The sequence below is a fragment of the Bos mutus genome, chromosome 26, assembly GCF_027580195.1.
Source record: "Bos mutus isolate GX-2022 chromosome 26, NWIPB_WYAK_1.1, whole genome shotgun sequence".
In the NCBI taxonomy this organism is placed as follows: Eukaryota; Metazoa; Chordata; class Mammalia; order Artiodactyla; family Bovidae; genus Bos; species Bos mutus.
Window position 1 is genome coordinate 29,005,236 of NC_091642.1, and position 20,447 is coordinate 29,025,682.

The 20,447-nt window shown below is 39.5% G+C and overlaps 1 protein-coding gene across 3 annotated transcripts in view; it reads left to right on the forward strand.

The window, feature by feature from the left end:
• Positions 1-20,447, forward strand: part of ARMH3 (armadillo like helical domain containing 3) — a 181,447-nt gene that overhangs the window by 142,710 nt on the left and 18,290 nt on the right. For all 3 annotated transcript variants that reach the window (XM_005888075.2, XM_070363369.1, XM_070363368.1), the window contains one exon: positions 2,868-2,946. In XM_005888075.2, coding sequence (XP_005888137.1) covers positions 2,868-2,946 — 79 coding nt within the window. The remainder of the gene's footprint in view (positions 1-2,867; positions 2,947-20,447) is intronic.

Consider the following 20,447-nt stretch of genomic DNA (forward strand, 5'->3'; position numbering starts at 1 on the left):
TTAGCCTCCCGGTTTTCTTTTCTGTTCCTGGACTGTTGTCATCCCTGCCAGTATCCTCAAATTTTGCTTTCTGAATGATAAAAATATCTGACACCCCCCCAACTTGATTACAGTGGATATTTTGGATTTAGACCAAGCCCCACAACCTTATCTTGCAGATAATAACATCTCTACCTTTCTTGACAGTCTCTTGGAAAATAAGTTACCAAAACTTGCCTCTTGTGCCTGACCCATTTCTGTCCTATTTGATTTAGTCATTCATTGAATATTTATTGAGTACCAGCTGTGTGCCAGGCATTGTGCTAGATATTTAACATTGCTTTACTATATAAATATTGCATGAATCCTCTTAAGATTTAGTTCCCTCTTTCAACAAACATTTATTGTATGCCTGCAATGTACTATTCCTAGTTACTGTGCTAAAACAGATATTATTATTCCCGTTTTATCCCTCTGGCAAAATATACGCTTCCAAAAATCATTCAGAAAAACATTGGTCAAACTGGGATTCCACACCATGATTTCCTTTTTCTTTTTTTTTCATGATTTTCTTTTTAAATTTCTGGCTTGTACTTCTGATATTTGGGTTAGATTAAATTCTTTACTATCAGTAAGTTATATTAAAAGAATATATTGATTTCTATTATGCTGTCATACACACATTTTAATGAACTTTCAGTTCAGTTCAGTTGCTCAGTCGTGTCGAACTCTTTGCAACCCCATGAATCACAGCACTCCAGGCCTCCCTGTCCATCACCAACTCCTGGAGTTCACCCAAACCCATGTCCATCGAGTTGGTGATGCCATCCACCCATCTCATCCTCTGTCGTCCCCTTCTCCTCCTGCCCCCAATCCCTCCCAGCATCAGGGTCTTTTCCAGTGAGTCAACTCTTTGCATGAGGTGGCCAAAGTATTGAGTTTCAGCTTCAGCATCAGTCCTTCCAATGAACACCCAGGACTGATCTCCTTTAGGATGGACTGGTTGGATCTCCTTGCAGTCCAAGGGACTCTCAAGAGTCTTCTCCAACACCACAGTTCAAAAGCATCAATTTTGGAATAATTTTAAAATTATAGGAAAAAATGCAAAGATAAAGCATAGAGTTTCTATATGCCTCTCAACCTAATTTCTCCCCTCTTACATTACCATGGTATGTTTATCAATACTAAGAAACAAGCATTGATATGTTACTATTAACTAAACTCCATATTTTGTTTGGGTTTCAACAGTTTATCTTTAATGTCCTCTTTCTGTTCCCGAATCCAATTCAGAGCATCAGGTTGCATTTAGTCATATCTCACCAATGGGCTCCAGTCTATGACTCTTCCTCAAGTTTTGTTTTTCATGACCTTGACAATCTTGAGGAGTAACTGGCAAGGTATTCTCTAGAATGTACCCCAGTGTGGGTTTGTCTGATGTTTTTCTTGTTCTTAGATTGAGATCATGAATTTCTGAAAGTACACGACAGAGATGAAGTGCCCTTCTTACCAGACCATACCAGGGGTTACATGACATCACTGGTGATACTCACCTTCATTACTTGGTTGAAGTAGATTTGCCAGGATTCTTTACTGTCAAGTTACTATTTTTCCCTTTTGCTACTCTATGGAGATAAGTCTAGCTTACTCTCAGTGATAATGGGAACTAAACACCTCATAAAGAGGAGAGTATCTGCACATATTATTTGAAATTGTTCTGTTAGATTTTTCTCTTCTCCCCATTAACCTCTATAACCTGTGTTGTTTATACTCTTCTTGTTGTTCAGTTGCTAAGTCATGTCCATCTCTTTGCAATCCTGTGAACTGTAACACACCAGGCTTCTCTGTCCATGCTTCTCTGTCCATCACTATCTCCTGGAGTTTGCTCAAACTCATATCCATTGAGTCAGTGATACCATCCAACCATCTCATCCTCTGTCACCCTGTTCTCCTCTTGCCCTCAGTTTTTCCCAGCTTCGGGGTCTTTTCCAGTAAGTCAGCTCTTCACATCAAGTGGCCAAAGTATTAGAGCTTTAGCTTCAGCATCAGTCCTTCCAATGAATATTCAGGGTTGATTTCCTTTAGGATTGGCTGATTTGATCTCTTTGCTGTCCAAGGGACTCTGAAGAGTCCTCTCAAGCACCACAGTTTGAAAGTGTAAATTCTTTGGTGCTCAGCCTTCTTTATGTTCCAACTCTCAAATCCATACATGACTATTGGTTTTCTACTCTACCAGACAAGAAATCACAAAGATCTATACTAAAGCGTTGGTTTCAGGGAAATTTATTTCAGATTTCAGAGGTTTTTAAGAGATAGATTTGATATGACTTGGTGACCCTGAAGAGAGAATGTTTGAAAACAACATTCAGATTTTGGTTTGAATGGCTGGAAATAAAATTTTGGTTCAAAATATTAACTAACAAATATGACGGTTGTAGGCTTTGGGAAATCTTAGGTTCTTCAGAGACTGTATTCAACCCACATGTTGGTCCAGCTTCACTGAATGCCCTGTTCTCCTGAGTAAGAGCAGAGCAAAGTGTTTTTTTTCTGACTGAAACACGAGGGCCGCCTGGTGGACAGCCCCCTGAGCCCTGTTTCTCATCTGAAGGATGCTAGGTTTTGACTTTTGTTTGGTTGTGAGATTTTCCCCTAGTTCATTTACAGAGCAGGCATACTTGATTCTGTTCTCTGTCTAATAAATAATTAAACCTTTCCCATTTTAGAGTAATCACTTCACCCCATGTGACCTCATATTCATAAGAGGACAGCTAGCTTCTGAGAGTCACACCCATGGTCTCATACTCTAAATCAGAGGGTAGCTGATACTTGTTTTTAACTCATTATCTTCTTATTCCATCTGGTACTGTATTAATGTTAATTCTCTGTTTCAGAGCCATCATCAACCACTTTAACCCCAAAATTGAATCCTACGCTGCTGTGAATCACATATCCCAACTGTCGGAGGAGCAGGTAAGCCACTACTTTCCTCAGAGTGGCCCTAGTTGGTGGCCAGCATCAAGTCCCCTCAGATGGCAGAGGGATTCGGTGACTGAGCTTCTAGTGGGAGTGGCAAGAGCCAGGCTGCTTAAGAGGAATTAGTAAGGGATTTGTTGATAGTACTTTAATTAGAATGATGGCTTCTGCTTTTGTGCCATGTGAAGGGTTCATTTAATTATGTAAAAGATAATGTAGGTGAAATTTTGGTGAATTGTTATTTTAGTGTGGGTGATAAGCATTTCTTTTTTTTTTTAATTTTAGGCAGAGAGTCATTTTGACTTTTGAAAATAAGAAATGAAAACTTAGAAATGGTTGAAACTGCCAGTTAGAAAAACCCTGAGTTCAGCTTACTTTGATGTTGTTTGGCTCCTTAAAATATGAACCCTCTTTGGGGCAGATTTGCATTAGAATTGAGTTCTGTGTGCCTTGAACAATTATTTCTGAGCAGGTTTTTCTGTGGTATGAACTGTGACACGTGCAGATAGTGTTGTGTGTTTGTTTTCCTTTAGTCTGGCCTGATTTCCTCTTTTCCCAAAGAAAAGAGCCCTCAGCTCTGCATTATATAAAAGTGAGACGGGGCTTTAGTGTAACATGGTATCAAACTTGATGTTTCAGAACAAGACTTTGAGTCTTGTTTTCAAAAGCACAAAATGAGACATACATTCATATGGTCTCCCTTCCTTCTCACCCTACTCCCAAGTTGAAGGGCCTGGGTATTCATGAGGTGAGAGTTCAGATATAGTCTCCAAGCCAGTTAAAAAAACAACATCGCCTATGCTCTGCTTTCCCTTTTTTGGCGTTTGCATCAGTGTAGCCCTTCTGTGAGCCTCTTGCTGGCAGGGCCAGCTAGCCAGCTGTGGTGTGATTGTGTGTTCAGTGTTCCTAAAAGCTATTCCATTGGCCAAATGAGGCACCAGAGCAAGCCTTTGCCTAACAGACAGCTTCTCAGTATTCCACCAGTGGCTCTTTCCTCAGCCAGATGGATAGGACTCAATTAGTCTATCAGTTTTCCCTTTGACATATTTATTCTCCTTTGTGAGGCCAGCTGTGGGAATCCATCCTTTTACTTAAACCACTTTGATAAATGGCTTTCATTTTCTTTTTTCCTCTTCTGCCTGTGGAGCAGCCCTAAGTCCTGTTTAGGACTTTGATGCCACTGCTCTCTGTGAGGTGCTTCAACATCCTACCTTTTTCCTGTTGAACCGGTTCAGATCAGTTTTGTTATATCGTTTTTATGCAAAAGAATTCAACATCTTGAGCTTTGTATAGTGAAAGAAAGGGTGACTTTCCTATCACAGTGAGCTCTGTTTAGTCTAAAAGCTTTTTTTTTTTTTTTTTAAAAAAAAAGAGGAAGACACATTTTTTCCCAGTCAGCCACGTGCAGTATTCATCCCCCAGCAGCTTGGGAAGGTCAGGCTGAAATCTTTCTACAGCAGTAGCAGCCACAGACCAATAATAAAAATCCATTCTGGCGCATGAGGCAATCTGGAAAAAGATGATTAGCAAGCACGTGTCCTCAACCCCCCTCCAACTTCTTTCAGAGTTAAATGAAGTGATGAAAGTGCCTCTCAGAAAGCGTCCACAAGCCAGAGATGAGGCGACTTCTATAGAGTGGGAGAAAACACAGCCCTATTTGAAAATGAGGAAAGGGAAACAGCTCTCAAAGATTTCTTTTCTTAATAAATAATATTGCATATCTGCTGTGTACAAAGAGTGGTGCTGGGTAGCAGGGATCAGTAGTGAATAATCAAGTGTAGTCCTTACTGTCACGGAATTTGTGTATACTCACCGCTTTTAACAATCCTTTTCACTTGGGTAGTGGAGGAAGGGTGATTCTATTCTGGGACCCTTTTCGAAACTGCCCTCAAAATAGTTGTTGCTTCTCTTCCCTAACTGACTCTGAAGGGCAATAAATAACAGCATTAGAGTACACTTGGTTTTATTCTCAGCACTATCAGGTTAGAAGTATTTTGACTCCTTGTTAATCTCCAGCATGTGTTGGAGCACTTCTTTCCCTTCACTTAATGCCGATATCACTAATGTTAAGTGTATTCACACCTTCCTAAAGAACTGGGTTTGGGATGCAGTAGGCACTGCAGGGACTTCCCTTTCAGTCATGTGGTTAAGACTCCACACTTCCAATGCAGGGGGCACGGGTTTGATTGCTTGTCAGGGAACTAAGATCCCACAGGCCACGTGCCTGCCCCGCCACCTCCCCCCACCCCCGCCAAAAAAAAAAAAAAAAAAAAAAAAAGGACCCACAGTTGTTAGCAGCAAACTAAGTAGAAAAAGGAAATTGGGAACTTAATCCCCAAGTAGATTCTGAAGTACTGGTAAAGTAAACCTAAAGACCATGGATAGGCATCAACTGGGGTTTATTGAGCTTAGTAAGACAGCAGATAAGAGAGGGCTCTTTGCTAGATCTGCCTGCTCAGACTGCCATTTTCTTCTGGCAAGAGATTTATGACTTTTTGAGTTCTGACAACCCCCAGACACATTCTAGCAGTCTGTTTGAGTCATTTTAAGATGATGCTTGTAAATCCATTATTGCTTATCAAACAGAGCCCAATCTCTCACACTGGATTTATTTTTAGGTGTCCAGATGATGGATGGCATTTTTTGTTACTTCTCATTGGCTTCATGGAGAGCAAAATTTTTTAATCAGTTAATACCCTCAGTGTGGCTTAATGGTCATGCATTTTCTAGTGTAATAAACTGCTTGCATTTTTATATTGTACACACAGGAGTCATATTTGTCTGGGGTTGATTGTGAACCTTGTACATATTAACTCTTCTTGTGTGCGTGTGGTAAAATATGCATAAAATTTACCAATTGAACAATTTTTAAGTAGTTCAGTGGTGTTAAGTACATTCATATTGTTGTAACCATCACTGCTATCCATCTCCAGAACTTTCTCATCATTGCATGCTGAATGCTATACAGTAACTCCTCATTTCCCCTCCCCCCAGCCCCTGGTAATCACTCTTCTACTGTTTGTCTCTATATGGGAGCCTGGCAGGCTACATACAGTCCATGGGGTCGCAAAAGAGTTGGACACAGCTTAACAACAAAACTTACTGTTGTTAAACAACAATCTGACTACTCTAAGGGTCTCACAGAAAGTAAAATCATACAATATTTGTCCTTTTGTATATGGAGAAGGAAATGGCAATCAATTCCAGTTTTCTTGCCTGGAGAATCCCATGGAGGAGCCTTGTAGGCTACAGTCCATAGTGTTGCAGAGTCAGACACAACTGAAGTGACTTAGCCTGCTCATATCCGGTTTATTTCTTTTAGCATAATGTCTTCAATGTTGTAGCATGTATCAGAATTTCATTCCTTTCGAAGGTGAATGATATTCCATTGATGTGTATAACACATTTGGTTTATCCTTCTGTCCATCGATGAATATTTGGGTTGCTTCCACCTTGTGGCTACTGTGAAGAATACTGTGAAATTGGTGTGTGAGTCCCTGTTTTCAGTTCTTTTGTGTATATACCCAGAAATGGAACTGCTGGATCAAATGGGAATTAATTCTGTGTTTCATTTTTTGAGAAGCTATCATAGTGTTTCCCAGATTGGTCGCACCTAAAATATAAAATTATTCCAATTTTTCCTGTTTTTTTATAATAGCCATCCTAATGAGGGTGAAGTAGTATCTCATTGTGGCTTTAATTGTTATTTCCCTAATCATTATTAATGTTGAGCATCTTTTTATATGTTCATTGACCATTCTTTATCTTCTTTGGAGAAATTCTGTTCAAGCCCCTTGCCCATTTTTTAATTGGATTGTTTGGATTTTTGTTGTTGACTTTTAGGAATATCTATGTACTCTATAGGTATTTATCCTTCATCAGACATATGATTTGCAAACATTTTCTCCCATTCTGTGGGTTGCCTTTTATAGTTTTAGCTTTTACATTTAGGTCTTTGATTCATAAGCAGAGACATTACTTTGCCAACAAAGGTTCGTCTAGTCAAGGCTATGGTTTTTCCTGTGGTCATGTATGGATGTGAGAATTGGACTGTGAAGAAGGCTGAGTGCCGAAGAATTGATGCTTTTGAACTGTGGTGTTGGAGAAGGCTCTTGAGAGTCCCTTGGACTGCAAGGAGATCCAACCAGTCCATTCTGAAGGAGATCAGCCCTGGGATTTCTTTGGAAGGAATGATGCTAAAGCTGAAACTCCAGTACTTTGGCCACCTCATGCGAAGAGTTGACTCATTGGAAAAAGACTCTGATGCTGGGATTAGGGCAGGAGGAGAAGGGGACGACAGAGGATGAGATGGCTGGATGGCATCACTGACTCGATGGACGTGAGTCTCAGTGAACTCCAGGAGTTGGTGATGGACAGGGAGGCTGGGCATGCTGCGATTCATGGGGTCGCAAAGAGTTGGACATGACTGAGCGACTGATCTGATCTGATATGGTGTTTGGTAAGGGCACTTTGACCTCTTTTTGTATTTCACATATCTTTATGAATAATGTTTATGGAGAAGGTAAAACTCGCTTTTCCAAGAACTGTGAAACTATTCTTAGTTTATTCCCTTCTGCATTGGCTTGTCTTAAGTACATCTTATAAAAATTGTCCTTCAAGGCCCTTGCCCACCATTAGCTGGGATTTAGCTCCTTTCTCTTCTCAGTATAGCTTGTTGGTAAGCATCTGTCTCTAGCCGGTAGAATCATTTGTTACGATCCTGTCCCTAACATGGTGATTGCAGCCATGAAATTAAAAGACGCTTACTCCTTGGAAGGAAAGTTATGACCAACCTAGATGGCATATTCAAAAGCAGAGACATTACTTTGCCAACAAAGGTCCGTCTAGTCAAGGCTATGGTTTTTCCAGTGGTCATGTATGGATGTGAGAGTTGGACTGTGAAGAAAGCTGAGCACCGAAGAATTAATGCTTTTGAACTGTGGTGTTGGAGAAGACTCTTGAGAGTCCCTTGGACTGCAAGGAGATCCAACCAGTCCATTTTAAAGGAGATCAGTCCTGGGTGTTCTTTGGAAGGATTGATGCTAAAGCTGAAACTCCAATACTTTGGCCACCTCACGCGAAGAGTTGACTCATTGGAAAAGACTCTGATGCTGGGAGGGATTAGGGGCAGGAGGAGAAGGGGACGACAGAGGATGAGATGGCTGGATGGCATCACTGACTCAATGGACATGAGTTTGGGTGAACTCCGGGAGTTGGTGATGGACAGGGAGGCCTGGCATGGCTGCAGTTCATGGGGTCGCAAAGAGTCGGACATGACTGAGCAACTGAACTGAACTGTCCTTACCAGTGACAGCCACTCTGATTTTCATTTTCCCATGAGGATAGCTGAGTCTCACTCTCAAAACCTATGGGATTCTCTTAGATAAATCCCAATGACCCTTCTATTTCTACTAAATGAATGGGGATGGGAGGGATTTAAGAGAAATTCTGGTCCCCAGCCTAAGTCCTGGGTTTGGATGCTTTGAAGAGATCTTGTCTTGATGATTCAGTGCTCCCTTCAGGTAAGTATGTTGGAATAGAAGAGCTCTTCAGGGGATTCTCCTCCCTATCTTGTCCTATTTAAACTCTGCTATACTCCATCTCCTTCATTCCTATTTCAAATTAAGAAAAAAATTTATTATTGCTGGCTACATCCTGCTAGAAATGGATCTACACACTAGCTCATCATTTGTTTGTTTTTTTAACTCATTGGTTTTTAATCCAAAGTCCAAGTATAGGCTTCAGAAAATTATTGAACACTCTGAAATTGTGCAAATTATGCATATGTCCTTTTTTCCCTCCTTGAAAAGGGTCCATCTTTCTTAAAATTCTCAACCAGTCTTTGGCCCCTTCAACATACAAAGTTTTGTAGAAAATCACTGGCTTAGTTGTCTTGAATAGTACCTCATACTTTCCTTGACCCCAAAGCCATCAGACCTTTGAGGATCTTAAGCTCCTTTTAGACTATTTGCTATTTATTTTGGTTTGTAAATGCTATGACATTGACTTGTATCAGCTCTAATTTCCTTATACCAAAGAGAGTTTCATAGCAGAACTTTACAGAAAGATTCTCTAGAGCCCTGAGTATCTAGAGAACACAGTGGCAGTTTAGCATTCAAGACAAAACCTTCGATGATCACCTGATTCCTTAAGCTTTCAGTTACACTCATGACCAGTTTTGTGCCATTGAAATATCCCGTTGGAAAGCAAGTAAGTGATTGGCCCACTCTTAACTTTCTTCAATCTTCATTCAGTTCTCAGTATTTTAGCATTTAATGCTTTGTGCTTCAGATCCTCCTAGGCATTTGAGGGATGCAGAAGTATGATAAAGAGCCTTTGTTCTCAAAGGATAAAATAAGTGCGAAAGATGGCTTAAGGCAGTTTATTATCAATAGCTGACCAGTACTAGCAATAGAATCTGTAGGTTCCTATTAGAGAACGATCTCTGTGGGTTGTGGTGGTGGAAAGGCCATGCGGAAGAGAGAAGAATTGAATTGGGCCTTGAAAGGGGAAGGATAGGAATTGGATAAATGGAGAGGCATAGATTGTAAAATATCCTCAAAGCCAGGACCTGAAAAGGACAGAAAGAGTGGGAAGAGTCCCAGAGTGTCTCTGCCTTGTCCTCAGGTCCCAGGGCGCCCCGAGACTGGATGACTTAGATGTATAATTCAGTCATTTAAATTGTTAGCACATCTTCCATAATCCCTAGTGTACCGACTCTGATCCCTGTCCTAATTATACCTCCTTTGATTCAGTTCACAAGTATTCATCAAAGGCCTGGTATGAGCCCCCCTCAATGCTAGTAGGCATATTATTAGACCTACTAGCAAACCTAGCTCTCTTTTTTTTTCCTGGTATAACAAATATAGCAAACACATAACATACAAACAAATAGAACAAAATTTACCATCTTAACCATTCTTAACTGTACACTACAGGAGTGTTAATATGTACATTGTTGTGCAGTTATCTCTAGAAATTTCTCATCTTTCAAAACTGAAACTGTTTATTGAACAGCTTCCCTTCCCTTCCCTCCCCTCTGCCTTGCAGAATTAAACAAAAAATGCTTCATATGTGATTGAGTGAAAGTTACATTGGAAGCTGAGTATTTATTTTCATCTATTAGTAATCTTTCTAACCCTTTTTGATTTTCTCTGGATCCTACGAATCACTATAAATAACTGCTGGGTGTTTAGAAATCCTAACAAAATCCAGCATTATTTTCCCAGAGAAGAGTGAGATACTAACAAGAGGAGAGTCTGTGTTTGTGAGGCAAACACTGTTGGGGTGCCTGGGTGGCACCTGTTATTTGTGAACATCTAGGAGGAAACACATAAAGATCTTTGGGAGATATCCTAAAAGCTTCAAGACTTATGAGGAAAGTCGAGCCTGGTAATTCAGCTTTAGAGTTGTTGGCCCTTTGGGATGTTAGGTAAATGTTTAACAGCTGGTAGGAGGGCAAGTGGTTGGAGGGAGCTGATTTGTAGTTCTGAGGACAAATACTCCCAGCATAGCCACCAGTGTGAAACCAAGTGGCTCTCACAGTGCTTAAAAATCTAACAGTTCACTCTCACAGGCCAAGCATGTGTCAGCCAGCTCCAGCACACCACTGGTTGTTGAGGAAGACTGGAAGAAGGGAGCTGTAAAGCTACAAGGCAGGGCTTTCCATGCAGGAAGTGAGCGTGGGTCACTTTCCCCATGGGAGCCACCTATATTGCCTCCCAAGGCAATCAAGACCTCTGAGCAGCCTATTTTGAGAACCCTTGTGATATTTTCTCATCTTAAAACATGGCATTGGCTGTCAGGCAAGGCAGCCTTGGCAGAGACATATGCTAGAGCTGAGATTTAAGACTCTCATGATAGCCATAACTCAGTTTCCTGTACTTGGCATTGTTTTTGTACAACAGCCTATAGTTTTGCAGTCTGTCTAAGCCTGAGTGATGGTTGCTGTGGGAACTCTTAGTGAGTACGAGCATGTGACACAAGCATTGACTGTCTGACCCTGCCTCTTTTTTCTGCCTTTGTTTAGATTCTGGCATTTCAAGTGACCTCATTGGCAGGAAAAAAAGTTTGATATGAGTTATTTGTTAACTGGACTCACTAACGCAGGAAAGACACAAAGTCAGAGGCAGAGGGGTTTTCCTACAAGCTGCTTAACCTTGGAAATCAACTTTCTGTTACCTAGGGCATCTTGAGAAGGTCCATGTAGAAAGGTCAGCTGGTTATGTGCTGCTAGGATATTTACTCTCTTACTTGGACCAAGAGGTAAGCTGCACTACCAGATCAGAGGGGAAAGGGTCTTGAATTTTAGCTCCACTGAACAGGGAAGAAAGTATCTTGGATTTAAAAAGGACACAAATAGATAAAAGGAACAACTAGGAGTTTTTGAGCTAGGCACTTTTACTTAGGCTATTTACTTAATTTAATCAATTGTCTGAGGTAGATACAGTTATCCTCATTTTATAGATGAGGATGCTGAAGAGACTTAAGTAGTTTGTCCAAGATCACACAGCTGCTAGTGATAAAGCCATAATGTGAACCTAGGTCAGTCTGACACCAAAGTCTGAGCTTTTTCATTTCTTGAAACATGCAAGACAACTAGAGTCTGTTAGGTATTCTGAAGGAAGAGGCAAGTCAGGATAGGAAAGTGGAGGGAGAAGCAGAGAGAACAGGGGTAACTGGTCTCATTTCTAGGCGGTGGGGAAAGAATCCCAGTTTGGGAAAGGCCCATTCAGTTAAGGAAAGAAAATACTGAACAGGGACCTGGAGAATTTGCCTGCCAGTTAGGCAGCAGTGCCTCAGTAGAGGCTTCTGTCACAGTACGATAGCTTTATAAATGAGGGAAAAGTCTTTTTATCCCATCCAAGAATGTCAGCAAAGTCACTATGAAAAATAAAGCTTTTCCACACACCCAAGGAAGATGATGAATTTTTAAAAAGTTTTTATGAACTTATTTCTTTTAAAGATATACATATTTGTGGGTCAAAATCTAAAACATAGCACACTGAATTTTAATTGTTTTTAAAGTGGTAGTTCCATTTTTTTTTTTCTTTTTAAGTAGCAAAGTGAAGATTCAAAATTAATGTCCCTCAGTCAAGCAAGATGAATGCAGAGGTCACTGGTGAAGAGCTTAACTTATTATTCCTGTCTGCCACTGCCAGTATTTCCTCCAATTAAGTATGAATTTTGAAATGCCCATCACATAAACTTCTGGTCTTCCTCAATCAGACTACACTGTCGGTAAAGCTTCTTTGGCAGTGCATGGGAGAAATAGCATTGGAGCTTGTAGGAATTCCAGTAGTTATCAACTTTTCAAGAAGTTTCAGGATACAGCAGACCTTGTTTTAAGTTAAGAAGGCTCTTTCTCCCAGGTATTAGATATAAAGATAGCAAGCACTTTACTCTTCAGTTTGTTTTCTAGCCACTTCCTTCCTTCCAAATAGACCTTCTGGTACTTCTGTTTTATTTCCATTGCAACTTCTTTCCTAGAAGGTAGCTCAAAACTCTTTTAAGATATGCTTGGAAAAGCATGGTTTGCCGCTGTTATAGTAACTTTGGAGGCCAAAAGTGTTATTATGCAAGCTATTTTCTGTTATAGGCTGTGTAATTGGAAATGTTTTTGCTAAGTACCGTAACAGCACTTTGACCTTTCATAGTGATCCTGCTCAAAGGAAGTTACAATCTTAAAAATGACCCACCCAACTAGGAGGGAAACTGTGTTTAACCCACAAATGGGATTTCTGGTGAAGAATTCTATTAGGGAGGGACAGATAAGTGAGCCTTGGCAGGGAGGTAGAGACCCCATGTCAGACTGCTAGAGAATTAGGAGCAGAGATGGTGTTTTCTGTCTCCCTACCTGAGATGTGATCTGTTTCCAAGGAAAGGCCTCAAGTGGGGAGGACAGAGATCACCTGCCTCTTGGTTTGAGCTGGGTGGAATGTCCTGCCTGCAGGAAGCCATAGAGAAGGAGAAGGCCTGATGTGATATTTGGTAAATATGTGTATCCTGTTCCCCTACCCCGATTATCTTGGCTGCCTCTTGGTATGATTGCATAACTTGCTTGTGCAGGGTAAGGACCTGGGCATGTTGGATCAGTAATTAGTACAAAGAAGAGCTTCACAAAGAGTTTCTAGGGCTTCAACCAAATAAAGTCAGGGAGGTGGGGCAACTGCCCAGGGATATTAAAGAAAATCACTGTCGCCTTTCCTTTAACCAAGTGATGACCTTTCATGAATCACCCACTGTGAGGTTCATTATCTGGTCCACCTTCCAGAAAGACAGAGCCAGCCTATGAGATCAGTAAATTTCAGTGCAGGCTTGAAAGACATGTATGGACAGGAGAACTGGCCAGCTTAAATTGGTTTTGAAATTGAGTTTGGTCCTGAGTATGAAAATAGAAAGGGGGAAAAAAACCTTCTGCATATTATATGCAAGTTAGCTGTGTAGAAGAAAGAGTTATCTTTTAAAGAGCATCATCTTTTTTAGTTTATCCAGAGGCTTGTGTCCACCTTTTGGATCCTTTTTTTCCAGTTATATTGGATGATTGTGCCCTGGAGAGAGATTCGGGTTATCTTAGATAGAAAGTCACTGTAAGCACCTAGTGGAGGGAGGGATGTTCACTCGAATGAAGCCTATGATTTTACATGTTCTATTTGTTCTAGCTCCTGTACTTTTTTTTTTTTTTTGAGCTAAAGTGTTCTGAAAAAGAACCAATTCTTGCCTACCAAGGAAATTCTCAGAACCTGGTTTAGTCTAAGAATTCTCTGCTTCTTGGTGTCCTTGGTTTGTGCAGCAAGACAAGGAATGGGTGTCCCAGCTTCACATTCCCCAGATTATTTCTTTTCTGTGTGTAAGTACAGAGGTATCTGCTCTGTGCCACACTAGGGGCTATAAAAATGCAAAAATCATATATTCCCTTAAGGACTTCACAGAGTAAGAATCAGGATCACTCACTTCTTGTTTAGGCCTTTGCCTGTGTGCTAGTCTATAGACCTCACTCCCCTGTTGTATTTGGTGTGCTTGCAACAGCACCCCACAACCCTTTATAAACCTAAGAAAGTTTAGTTTATAGGTATCCCAGTGAAACGTCCCCTCATTATAAGTCCATAAATGGTTGGCTGATGACCCTTTTTGGAGTGAATTTCCACAAGGAGGGCAGTGATCATCTCATATCTTTTACCCCTGCCTCAGTTTTGTTTTGTTTTGTTTTTTTTATAATTTTATTTTATTTTTAAACTTTACAATATTGTATTGGTTTTGCCAAATATTGAAATGAATCCGCCACAGGTATACATGTGTTCCCCATCCTGAACCCTCGTCCCTCCCCATACCATCCCCCTGGGTCGTCCCAGTGCACCAGCCCCAAGCATCCAGTATCGTGCATCGAACCTGGACTGGCGACTCGTTTCATATATGATATTATACATGTTTCAATGCCATTCTCCAAAATCATCCCACACTCTCCTTCTCCCACAGAGTCCAAAAGACTATTCTATACATCAGTGTCTCTTTTGCTGTCTCGTATACAGGGTTATTGTTACCATCTTTCTAAATTCCATATATATGCGTTAGTATACTGTATAGGTGTTTTTCTTTCTGGCTTACTTCACTCTGTATAATAGGCTTCAGTTTCATCCACTTCATTAGAACTGATTCAAGTGTATTCTTTTTAATGGCTGAGTAATACTCCATTGTGTATATGTACCATAGCTTTCTTATCCATTCATCTGCTGATGGACATCTAGGTTGCTTCCATGTCCTGGCTACTATAAACAGTGCTGCGATGAACATTGGGGTATACGTGTCTCTTTCCCTTCTGGTTTCCTCAGTGTGTATGCCCAGCAGTGGGATTGCTGGATCATAAGGCAGTTCTATTTCCAGTTTTTTAAGGAATCTCCACACTGTTCTCCATAGTGGCTGTACTAGTTTGCATTCCCACCAACAGTGTAAGAGGGTTCCCTTTTCTCCACACCCTCTCCAGCATTTATTGCTTGTAGACTTTTGGATCACAGCCATTCTGACTGGCGTGAAATGGTACCTCATTGTGGTTTTGATTTACATTTCTCTGATAATGAGTGATGTTGAGCATCTTTTCATGTGTTTGTTAGCCATCTGTATGTCTTCTTTGGAGAAATGTCTATTTAGTTCTTTGGCCCATTTTTTGATTGGGTCATTTGTTTTTCTGGAATTGAGCTGTAGGAGTTGCTTGTATATTTTTGAGATTAGTTGTTTGTCAGTTGCTTCATTTGCTATTATTTTCTCCCATTCTGAAGGCTGCCTTTTCACCTTGCTAATAGTTTCCTTTGTTGTGCAGAAGCTTTTAAGGTTAATTAGGTCCCATTTGTTTATTTTTGCTTTTATTTCCAATATTCTGGGAGGTGGGTCATAGAGGATCCTGCTGTGATGTATGTCGGACAGTGTTTTGCCTATGTTCTCCTCTAGGAGTTTTATAGTTTCTGGTTTTACGTTGAGATCTTTAATCCATTTTGAGTTTATTTTTGTGTATGGTGTTAGAAAGTGTTCTAGTTTCATTCTTTTACAAGTGGTTGACCAGTTTTCCCAGCACCACTTGTTAAAGAGATTGTCTTTAATCCATTGTATATTCTTGCCTCCTTTGTCAAAGATAAGGTGTCCATATGTGCGTGGATTTATCTCTGGGCTTTCTATTTTGTTCCATTGATCTATATTTCTGTCTTTGTGCCAGTACCATACTGTCTTGATGACTGTGGCTTTGTAGTAGAGCCTGAAGTCAGGTAGGTTGATTCCTCCAGTTCCATTCTTCTTTCTCAAGATAGCTTTGGCTATTCGAGGTTTTTTGTATTTCCATACAAATTGTGAAATTATTTGTTCTAGCTCTGTGAAGAATACCGTTGGTAGCTTGATAGGGATTGCATTGAATCTATAAATTGCTTTGGGTAGTATACTCATTTTCACTATATTGATTCTTCCAATCCATGAACATGGTATATTTCTCCATCTATTAGTGTCCTCTTTGATTTCTTTCACCAGTGTTTTATGGTTTTCTATATACAGGTCTTTAGTTTCTTTAGGTAGATATATTCCTAAGTATTTTATTCTTTCCGTTGCAGTGGTGAATGGAATTGATTCCTTAATTTCTCTTTCTGTTTTCTCATTATTAGTATATAGGAATGCAAGGGATTTCTGTGTGTTGATTTTATATCCTGCAACTTTACTATAATCATTGATTAGTTCTAGTAATTTTCTGGTCGAGTCTTTAGGGTTTTCTATGTAGAGGATCACGTCATCTGCAAATAGAGTTTTACTTCTTTTCCAATTTGGATTCCTTTTATTTCTTTTTCTGCTCTGATTGCTGTGGCCAAAACTTCCAAAACTATGTTGAATAGTAATGGTGAAAGTGGGCACCCTTGTCTTGTTCCTGACTTTAGAGGAAATGCTTTCAATTTTTCACCATTGAGGATAATGTTCGCTGTGGGTTTGTCATATATAGCTTTTATTATGTTGAGGTATGTTCCTTCTATTCCTGCTTTCTGGAGAGTTTTTATCATAAATGGATGTTGAATTTTGTCAAAGGCTTTCTCTGCATCTATTGAGATAATCATATGGTTTTTATTTTTCAATTTGTTAATGTGGTGTATTACATTGATTAATTTGCAGATATTGAAGAATCCTTGCATCCCTGGGATAAAGCCCACTTGGTCATGGTGTATGATCTTTTTAATGTGTTGTTGGATTCTGATTGCTAAAATTTTGTTAAGGATTTTTGCATCTAGGTTCATCAGTGATATTGGCCTGTAGTTTTCTTTTTTTGTGGGATCTTTGTCAGGTTTTGGTATTAGGGTGATGGTGGCCTCATAGAATGAGTTTGGAAGTTTACCTTCCTCTTCAATTTTCTGGAAGAGTTTGAGTAGGATAGGTGTTTCCTCTTCTCTAAATTTTTGGTAGAATTCAACTGTGAAGCCGTCTGGACCTGGGCTTTTGTTTGCTGGAAGATTTCTGATTACAGTTTCAATTTCCGTGCTTGTGATGGGTCTGTTAAGATTTTCTATTTCTTCCTGGTCCAGTTTTGGAAAGTTGTACTTTTCTAAGAATTTGTCCATTTCTTCCACGTTGTCCATTTTATTGGCATATAATTGTTGATAGTAGTCTCTTATGATCCTTTGTATTTCTGTGTTGTCTGTCAGTTTTATAAAAAAGGCAAAAGTAGAACCTTCATTAAGTATCCTTGGTAAAGGTGGGACTCTAGTCTCTGAGCTTGGCAAATGATTTTTTGTCAAAAAAGTAACAGTGAAAGTCACTCAATCGTGTCCGACTCTTTGTGACACCATGGACTATAGCCTTCCAGGCTTCTCTGTCTGTGGAATTCTCTAGGCCAGAATACTGAAGTGGGTAGCTGTTCCCTTCTCCAGGGAATCTTCCCAACCCAGGGATCGAACCCAGGTCTCCCAGTCCCTCCCAGGCAGATTGTTTATGACTGACTCACCAGGGAAGCCCTGGTACACCCAATTAAAAGTGACAGTACACCCAGTTGAAAAAATTTCATGTGACTACTGCCCAGCTGAAAATGATTGCAAACACTGTTGATTGCTACGCAGAATCCATTTAGTTTGTCAGGGAGGATTGCCGTGGTGGAGAGGTGGCGAGAAGTAGCACAATGAGGGGAATCTTTGGAAAATATTAGGAACTGCTAGCTTATGGATACTGATATATCAGTCTGAATCATGCTTTCCCCAACCAAAAATGGAATGGCAAGACCAAAAAAGACTTAAGTTTACTGCTATAACCATGTTTGTTTGTTTTTTTTGCCTCAACATGAGTTCCTGGACTTTTAATTTAACTTTATTGAGATGTAATTAACATATAAGATACATTTATGTAATCATCACCATCACAAGATACAGAACATTTTATTTCCATAATCCATTAAAATCTTTGCTACAATTAGTCTTATCTGCAAATTTGGGCCCTGATTAGGTAACCACTGATTAGTTATTAGGAGACTCTGATGCTGGGAGGGATTGAGGGCAGGAGGAGAAGGGGATGACAGAGGATGAGATGGCTGGATGGCATCACTGACTCGATGGACTTGAGCCTGAGTGAACTCCGGAAGTTGGTGATGGACAGGGAGGCTTGGCGTGCTGCGATTCGTGGGGTCGCAAAGAGTCGGACACAACTGAGCAACTGAACTGAACTGAACCAAATTAGGTAACCACTGATTTAATTTCTATCACTATAGATTATATTTGTCTTTTATGAATTTCACATAAACTCTCTTGTGTCTAAGATTGATCCATATTGTGACACTTCTAGCTATTTACCCAAGAGAAATGAAAATATATATCCACCCAAAGACTTGTATACAAATATTCATACTGCTATTATTCATGATAACTCAAAACTGGTATCTGTTGTTTAGTTGCTAAGTCGTGTCCAACTCTTTTGTAACCCCATGGACTGTAGCTCGGCAGACTCCTCTGTCTATGGGATTTCCCCGGCAAGAATACTGTCATGGGATTTCCCAGGAAAGAATACTGGAGTGGGTTGCCATGTCTTTCTCCAGAGGGTCTTCCTGACCCAAGGATTGAACCCATGTCTCCTGCCTTGGCAGGCGGATTCTTTACTACTGAGCCACAATTAGTAAAACTAGAAACAACCAAAATGTCCCATCAGCAACTAAATATGTAAACAAAACGTGATGCATCCATACAATGAAATATTATTGTACAGCCATAAAAAGGAATGAAGTACTGATACCTGATACAACATGGGTGATTCCTGAAAACATATGCTAAATGAAGGAAGCCAGTCACAGAGACCATATATTGTGTGATTCCATTTATTTTAATGACCAGAATAAGCAAATCTATAGAGACAGAAAATAGGTTAGTGGTTACCTACAGCTGAGTTGGGAGTAAGTTGGGGAATGACTGTTAATTGTTATAAAGTTTCTTTTGGGGTTGGTGAAAATATTCTAAACTTAGATCATGGTGATAATTGTCAACTATGTGAATATACTAAAAACATTGAATTACACACTTAAAATGATTGAATTTTATGGTATATAAATTATATCTCAATAAAGATGTTTTTCAAAAGAAAGAAACTGTCAAAGTGTTTTCAAAAGTGGTTATACCATTTTTAATTCCAACCATCAATGACTAAGTTGTAGCTACTCCATATCTTTGTCACACTTGGAATTGTCTTTTTAATTTTAGCCATTCTAGTGCATATAAAGTGCTTTAGTAATACTGCATACGTTACAGTTCTAAAAATTACTGTTAATTTATTTTGCATGATGACAAGTGTTGACCAGCTGATCATTTGCCTGTTTTTAAATTTGATTATTCATGAGTTTCTGTATATTCTAGATGCAGGTCCTTTTCATATATATTGTGAATATTTTCTCCTATTTTCAGTGGCTTGTCTTTGCAAGTTATTAATGTGATTTTCAAAGTCCAGACATTTTAATGGAAACCAATTTTAAATTAATACTATGAACATGAAGTTATTAATTTTTAAAACAATTTTTGCCCTTGTGTTTTATTTAGTAAATCTTTGCTTCCTCCTAGTTGTGGAAATTTTCACCTGTATTTTCTTCTGGAAGTTTTATGGTTCTGGCTTTTACATTTAGTTCTATGCTCTGTATCAAGTTAATTTTTTTAATGGAATTATTGTTTCTTTTTTTTAAATTTATTTGTTTACTTTTGGCTGCCCTGGATCTTCATTGGTGTGTACAGACTTTCTCTAGTTGTGGCGAGCAGGGGCTAGTCTCTTAATTGCAGCACGTGGGCTTTTCATCATGCTAGCTTTTCTTGCTGTAGAGTATAGGCTCTGAAATGAGGGTTTAGATGGTTGTGGCGCACAGGCTTGGGCTTAGTTGCCCAGAGGCACGTGGAATGTTTCTACACCAAGGATCGAACCCATGTCCCCTGCACTGGCAGGCAGATTCTCAACCACTTAACCACCAAGGAAGTTCAAGTTAATTTTTTGTAAGGTGTTTGGTAATGGTAAACGTTCGTCCAGTTCCCATCCTGCAGTATCCTGTTGTTCCATTGTCATCTGTTGAAAAGACTATTTCTTTCCTCTATTGAAATCTTTGGCACATTTGTAAAAAATCAATTGACCATATATACGTGGGTCTATTTCTGAAATATTAGTTCTGTTCCATTGGTCTCATATATGTCAAAATTTATGCCCTACACTGTCTTGATTATTATAGGTCTGTCATAAATCATGAAATCAAGTAATGTAAGTCCTCTAATTTTGCTCTTTTTAAAAATTGTTTTGAATATTCTATGTCTTTTGCATTTCTGTTCAAAGTATAAAATCAGCTTGTCTTTTCTACAAATAAAACCTGCTAAGATTTTGATTGGAATTGCATTAACTCTGTAGATCAACTTGGGGGAGAATTGATACTTTAATAATATTGTTTTCAAATCCACGACCATGGTATACCTCTCCATTTATTTAGATCTTTAAAATTTTCTCATCAATATTTTGTAGTTTTTAGCATACTGTTT